The following is a 7,246-nucleotide window of genomic DNA, read 5'->3' as shown; positions in this document are numbered from 1 at the left end:
AACAGAACACTCCCCCAGCCAATCAGAGCACAGCCGACCCCCCAGCCAATCAGAGCACAGCCAACCCCCCAGCCAATCAGAGCACAGCCAAGCCCCTAACCAATCAGAACACACCTCCACCCAATCAGAACACAGCCAAGCTCCCACCCAATCAGTTCATACCCCCACTGGCAGTTAAAAGGAAGAAACAGCTAAGACCACACATTGCTGCTCGAAGCACGAAGCTGAAAACACCAGCCTGAAGATGACGAATGGGACTTCGTCGAAACGTCGCCAAGACACTTCCAATTTTACGTGGGAGAAAACCCGAACAACCAAAGACCTAATACAAACACCCGCGAAAACCTCAGAAAACATATATATATATATATATATATATATATATATATATATATATATATATATATATATATATATAATCTGATCAAGCAATTAACTACAAAATAATGATTACAAAATAACAAAACAATGATTACATGATGACACTATAAGTATCAATATAAAATGGTTACTATATATAAAATAAATGCTAATGTCAAACTTAAACATACTAAAATCATAAGCACAATAAAATCCCTTCACCTGATTTGTAAAAGCATTCAGGAGATGAACTCTGTAGGGTCTTTGAACCTCACCAAGAAAGCTTTAATATAAACCTGATTTTTTGGCCAACAAACAAATGGAGAATCCTATTAACATTTCCTGAGCCAAAATGGAAAGGCATCTTATTTCTCAATTTTTGTTCTTTTTGTAATCTAATTATGCAAAATATATGGTCAATATATATTCAAATCAAACAGGATTTAATGAATAAAGCATACTTTTCAGTGCAATCATTTTATTAAAAAAAATAAGTAGACAGTAATTTAGAGATGATGACATGCTTTAAAGTTGAAATTTCATACTAGAACATAGAGCTTACCAAAGACCAACTGGTAATGAACATGGGGCCCACACATATTTGGACACCCAGATCTCATGAATGGAATTCAAGACTTGGAGACATGCCCAGGTCATATTTCCCAGGAAAGTACAGAAAAGGTTTGCCACTGCTTTCCCTTGCAACTTTCCTTTAATATTCATTCTCTCTGTACAACCATTATTGCATGTTACTGTGTTTTCCCAAAAATAAGACCAGGTCTTATATTAATTTTTGCTCCAAAAGACGTATTAGGGCTTATTTTGCAGTTAGGGCATGTATTCGGGAAAATACGGTACTGGATGACATCTGGATGACAATCTTAACTGGGGCTTATTTTTGGGGTGGGGTTTGTATTATGAGCATCCTGAAAAATCACACTAGGTCTTATTTTCTGGTTAGATCTTATTTTTGGGGAAACATGGTAGAAGTTGTGGGAATGTTCATCTTTCTTGTTTTTGACAATAGACATAGACAGTGGGTATTGGGAATTCATTACTGTAATATCTGCTGATATTTTCAAATAATGTTCTGTCCTTGATTACATTTTAGAGATCCCCAAGAGATCAACATGAACAAATTACTGGAAATGACCAAAGGGTGTAGAGCAATTTCATCAGAATCATGATCTCATGGCAGTTTCCTTTCAAGAGATATTGTGAGGAGAAAGAAAAGCAAACAAAATGTTATAATCTCAATGGTAATATGCAGAATCCCTTAGTGGTGTGTATACATTCATAAATTATAATAATTCCAAGATATCTTTAGAGACTGTGTTATTATCCAAGATAATTTAGATGTCGTTTCTGATAATGAACTGCTGAGCTCCTCCCAAAACAATTCTTTAATTTTCTTTTACTAAAGACACTTTCTATGAAAGCTTTTGAAGATTCTTCCATGATAGACCTGCAAAATCCTAAGTAGATACATAATATCTGGCTTTCATAGAAAGCAAATGGATCATCTTCCATCTTGCTAAGCACTTAATAGAAGATATTAATATGCTGGGTTCTTTCTTGATGGATGAGGAACATCTCACTGGCTCAAGGTTGACTCAGTCTTCCATCCTTCCAAGGTCAGTAAAATGAGGACCCAAATTGTTGGGATCAATATCCTGAGTCTGTAAAGCACTTAGAAAGGGCTGTAAAGCACTGTAAAGCGGTATATAAGTCTAAGTGCTAAGTGCTATTGCTATCTTGGAAAAGAAGAATGATAAAGTTCTCTTCTCCCATTAGGGAAAAACTGCAACTCTGGAAATCTCTAGTGTCATCTGTAGTCCAAGAACTAAACATACCAAACTTTGTTCTCCCAGAGAAATAATGTGTATTATTACACCAGTTTAGTTTACTATAATAAGGTGATCAACTTTTTTACAATGAAAAGGAGGACACAAATAAATTGAAGAAAAAATATCTTAAATAAAAGAAACATTTTATTCATTGCAACAATAATACAGACAACTTGCATGTGCAAAGTTTGCCAGCCTCGGTGTTTGGCGCGCTCAGCAGCAATTCCTATTGGCTTTCAAAAGCCAATAGTGGCAGTAGCACAGCTCATGCAAAAGTTGAAAAAAAACCCATCAAAAAAAGGTGCCGGAATGCCGTTCTGAGCGTTCTATGAGGGGAAAAAAAAAGCCCTGCAGATTAGTCTTCAAATATTGAAAAGGAGGACATGAAGGAGGACACTTTTCGAGGGAGGACTGAACTTACAAAAGGAGGACTGTCCTCCCTAAAGGAGGAGGGTTGGTCACCTTAACTATAGGTATGTTATAACATGTTCTAACAATTTTATTCAAATTCAGAATAAACAATGTTGATGAATTTTGAATATTTCTATGATGGTTGCTTTTGGAAAGATTCTTTCCTGACCTCCCCTGAAAGGAAATCTCTGTATAATAGACAACAAAAGTCATAGAACATAGAATAATAGAGTTGGAAGGGACCTTGGAGGTCTAGTCCAAACCCCTGCTTGAGGTGGAAACCAGAGGTAGGCAACCTCGGCTCTTTTATGACTCATGGACTTCAACTCCCAGAATTCCTGGGAGTTTAAGTCCATGAGTCATAAAAGAGCTGAGGTTGCCTATCCCTGCCCTATAACCATTTCAGATAAATGCTTATTCAGTCTGTTTTTGAAAGCGTCCAGGGATGGAGTTTGAAATAACATTTCTTTTTCTTGAAAAATAATCCATGTTATTAGAGCAAAAAAAAAAAAAAAGTTTAATATGGGCAAGATCTAAGTTATTCAATAACTTGTAAATTCAAATAAAGATTGATGATGCAACAGATGTATTTTATTTATTTCCTTTTGGAGAGACTCTAAAAGAACATTTAGGAAATATTTGTTCTTAACCCTGAAAGTGTAAGGCATATTTGAAATTATTACTCAAGCAATCTTGAAAAAGAAATTTTCAGTAGCAAATGAAAAATAGAATTGTTTTGTATGTTTTCCAGCATGAGAAAATGTTTGCAGTTTCTGAAGTTAGGGCAATATTTGCACCTTTACCTAGTGGTAACAAATTCCTTGGATTTTTTATTTTTATTTTTAGTTTGCATTGCTACAGAACAAATCATGGAATAAATTAGTACTGATGACAAAACCTGCAAAAATCCATGTAGTCTAATTTAAGCGAATTGCCAAAAGTAGCAATTAATTGTTATTTCAGTTGTACTTTTGTACCTTTTATTAACCTGCCAGTACTGAGCTAACTGAAAAAAAAATATTGCCATGAGTTTAAATATTGTGAATGATGATAGATGTTAAAGTATATTCTGTCAACTAAGAAAAACTCACAATAACCACAATATATTGCAAAAAAAAAAAAACAACTAGACTTCACCCAAAATATATTTTTTAATTTTTTCTCTTTAAACCAAAGTTTAAACCAAATTCTCTTGTCTCAGATAAAGAAAAATGGATATGAAAATAGAAAAACAGGAATATTTCTACCTCCAGGAATATAAATGGATATGAAAATAGAGAAACAGGAATATTTCAACCTCCCACAATTAATTTTGTCATTCCATGCATCAAAGCATACACACCTTCAAAGGTTGATCTAACATTTCCTGGATTTTCATTACACTGTTATAAAAAATGGCTGTTAGTTATCATCTTCCTGTTTTTCTAAATTTATATACCATATATTCCGGCGTATAAGGCGACCCAGCGTATAAGACGACTCCCGACTTCGACGCCGAGTCACATGCCTAGAAAGTAGTTTATATGCCAGAAATGACCGTTATTTCCGGCGTATAAGACGACTCGGCGAATAAGATGACCCCCGACTTCGGCGCCAATTTCAATGCTCTCAAAAGTCGTCTTATATACTGGAAAGTATGGTATTTAAAAATGGTAATTGACCTAAAGGCTTTTCATTCTTTTTCCTTCGCCTCAAACAGGAGACCATGACAGAAGCCGAGAACTTCACGTCTGTCAAGGAATTCATCTTGCTGGGACTCACCACCCACAGAAATAGTCAGCTTCTCCTCTTTGGGGTCATTCTTATCATCTACTTGCTTACAGTTTTGGGAAACCTGCTGATCATTGTATTGGTGCGGACTGATAAAAAACTCCACACACCCATGTATTATTTTCTCTCACACCTTGCATGGGTAGATATGTGTTACGTAACCACCACCATGCCTCTCATGTTGACTCAGCTCCTGACTGGAGATGGAGCCATTTCTTTAGCATTCTGCATGGTCCAGATATACACTGCAGTGGCCTTAGGTGGTGTTGAGATTCTCCTGTTTGGGGTTATGGCCTATGACCGCTACCTGGCTATCTGCCGTCCTTTACTTTACCCTGTTCTCATGAACAAGAGCTGCCAATTGCAGTGCAGTTCAACATGCTGGATAACAGCTCCTCTGGTCTCTCTGATTTACATTGTCTGCCTTCTTTGCCAAAACTATTGTGGCCCCAATCAGATCAATAACTTCATATGTGAGATGCCAGTGGTGCTGAAACTTGCATGTGGTGATACCAAAATTGTTGAGGCCATTATTTTTGGTATAGGAGGATTTTTCCTTTTGCTTCCCCTTTCTATTGTATTGGCCTCCTATGGTTTTATTCTTCATTCTGTCTTACAAATGCAATCAAGTGGGCGGCGCAAAGCTTTCTCTACCTGTGGCTCCCATCTCCTTGTGATCTCCATGTTTTATGGTCCTTTGCTTTGGGTGTACATAATTCCAAAGACTAATTCAGCTACTGATTGTGATAAACAAATAGCAATCTTCTATGTTTTGATCACCCCTCTGCTCAACTCTATCATTTACACCCTGCGAAACAAAGACTTTCATAGGGCAGTAGCCAAGATCTTGTGAAGAAGGTCATACTTGAAGACATGTATTAGGTATTCTGTCATGGGTAATCTTTTTTTTTTAAAAAAAGCTGATGGTCCTTAAGTGGCTGATTACGAGTATTACTCCATAAATATTTGAAAGCCTTTGTTTCTTTAACCTTGAAATCAAGTCAAGTCTGTGGATGATCTATCTGTCCGAATAATCTTCATCTAGTAATTATGTTGAGATGTTGAAACCTTAAAACAAAGTTCTTTGTGGTCTAAAGAACATGAACCCCCACTGTTGTGTCCTGAGCCTGCAAATGCAATGGTCCCGGGCCTTGCAGAAGCTGCCTGGGACCAGACTGAGTGGCAGTGGCTTTGCGTGCATGCGCAAGGCGCGAAAAGTGCCTGACTATGTTGCCATTGTGTTCGGGGATCTGGGCGTATAAAAGGAGGCCTATGTGCCTTTGCTCGTTGTTGGAGTTTTGGCTGAAACCCAAAATAAAGAGTTGTTCTTTGCAAGATGTGTCTTCATCATTCGCCACTACTGAGAGGACCTAACACCCACAGTGTTGAAATATTGTACCAATCTTTCTAAATGCACTGGACAGATGGACAGAACATAGTATATTGCAATTCTCAATCTAGCCTATATTTGGGAAGAGTTATTTGTCTGATTAATCAGCCTAGTCTTTTCTACAGTTATGCAGTGTATATTGGAGGTGGTGAGCCTTTGAGAGCTATATGCAATGAAATTTCATTTAATGTATGCTGATTAGTGTACATTTAAAGTGATAATAAAGTTATTTTATTGAAAGAGGGAGAAATTAGATTTTACATTATAGGTATAGATATTCAAAGAAAGTAATGTTTAAATTTGCGTTTTTGGAGGGAGTTTATATAGAATGATGATTGTATTTAAATTTGTTTAGGTTTTAAAAGTGTTTTAAGTTTTTTTCTCAATTAAGCCTGTACTCAGCTCTGGGAAGTCAAGGGGAGGGTTTGGGAGGTTGGGTAGGAGGGGGGTGAGGTAGGGTTGGGGGGGGTATGGGAAGGGGATTTGTTTTTGTAAAATTTAAAAATTTTCAATAAAAAAAATAAAAAAAAAAATAAAGTTATTTTATTCTATTCTGTTCTGTCTCTCCATCTTCCATAATTACCCTTTCTTTTTAATTAATAGCCTCATGTTGGATGATTGTATTAATCTAGAATGTTTGTTTTCTAGAACCATGATGTCAAGCCTATGATTCTGTTGATACCTGCTCAATATGATCTCTTTGTAATGAGATGTTATAACTTCTAAAATCATTTTTTTGATTGAAGTAGAATAAACATGGTGACACATGCTTTCCTAGTTGTGGTTTGAAATGTTGTGGAAAGTTCCTATAATACCATACTTAAAGGTGGAGAAAATAGACCATATCTATAGTAAATGTCTGTGTACATATGAAGCTAAGGTATTCAAGTATGGTTATTCAGATCCACTCCCTAAATTTCAGGAAACAAGATGATGGTATGGCAGGTTGAAGTGCATGGCTGAAGGAAAAGAATCTGTGCCAAGATCATGGGTTTATAGGGAAGGGAAATGATTCTCCACGTGACCATAAGCATTTAGGGGGAAAGATGGAAAATGCTAAAAGGAGCTGATATAGTAAGGCATATATAACAGAATAACAGAATTGAAAGGAACCTCAGAAGTATAGTCCAACCCTCTGTTAAGGCAGGAAACTCTATATGATTTCAGATAAATGGTTGTCCAATCTCTTCTTAAAAACTTCCAGTGTTGGAGCACCCTCAACTTCTGGAGGCAAGTTGTTCCACTGATTAATTGTTCTAACTGTCTAGAAAGTTACCCTTAGTTCTAGATTGCTTCTCTTCTTGATTAGTTTCCATCCATTGCTTCTTGTCCTGCCTTCAGGTACTTTGGAAAATATGTTGACCCCCTCAGTGTATATATGTTTTGACTGTAGGATATAAATGTATATTTTGCTTTCAGGATATAAAAAGAGGCAGGAAAAGCTGAGGAAGAATGTGTGTGTTATAGT

At 36.5% G+C, this 7,246-nt stretch overlaps 1 protein-coding gene across 2 annotated transcripts; it reads left to right on the top strand.

Annotated features, from left to right (window-relative positions):
* Window positions 1-1,671: 1,671 nt before the first annotated feature.
* Window positions 1,672-5,609, top strand: LOC120297478 (putative olfactory receptor 2B8). Of its 2 annotated transcripts, none has more exons than XM_039320137.1 (2): window positions 1,672-1,994; window positions 4,318-5,609. In XM_039320137.1, exon 2 carries the CDS (start codon window positions 4,324-4,326, stop codon window positions 5,239-5,241), a length of 918 nt encoding a protein of 305 aa, XP_039176071.1. In that variant the 5' UTR covers window positions 1,672-1,994; window positions 4,318-4,323; the 3' UTR covers window positions 5,242-5,609. The 2 variants fall into 2 exon arrangements, with proteins under 2 accessions (XP_039176071.1, XP_039176072.1); XM_039320138.1 differs by lacking the exon at window positions 1,672-1,994 and adding an exon at window positions 2,655-2,680.
* The last annotated feature ends 1,637 nt before the right edge of the window (window positions 5,610-7,246 follow it).

The sequence above is a fragment of the Crotalus tigris genome, unplaced genomic scaffold, assembly GCF_016545835.1.
Source record: "Crotalus tigris isolate CLP2741 ecotype Arizona unplaced genomic scaffold, ASM1654583v1 scf7180000023622.256236, whole genome shotgun sequence".
Lineage (NCBI taxonomy): Eukaryota > Metazoa > Chordata > Lepidosauria > Squamata > Viperidae > Crotalus > Crotalus tigris.
This window is presented reverse-complemented; position numbering and strand designations above follow the sequence as displayed.

Bases quoted from the DNA above. Each gene is read 5' to 3' on its own strand.
- LOC120297478 (XM_039320137.1), top strand. From the start codon at position 4,324: ATGACAGAAGCCGAGAACTTCACGTCTGTCAAGGAATTCATCTTGCTG.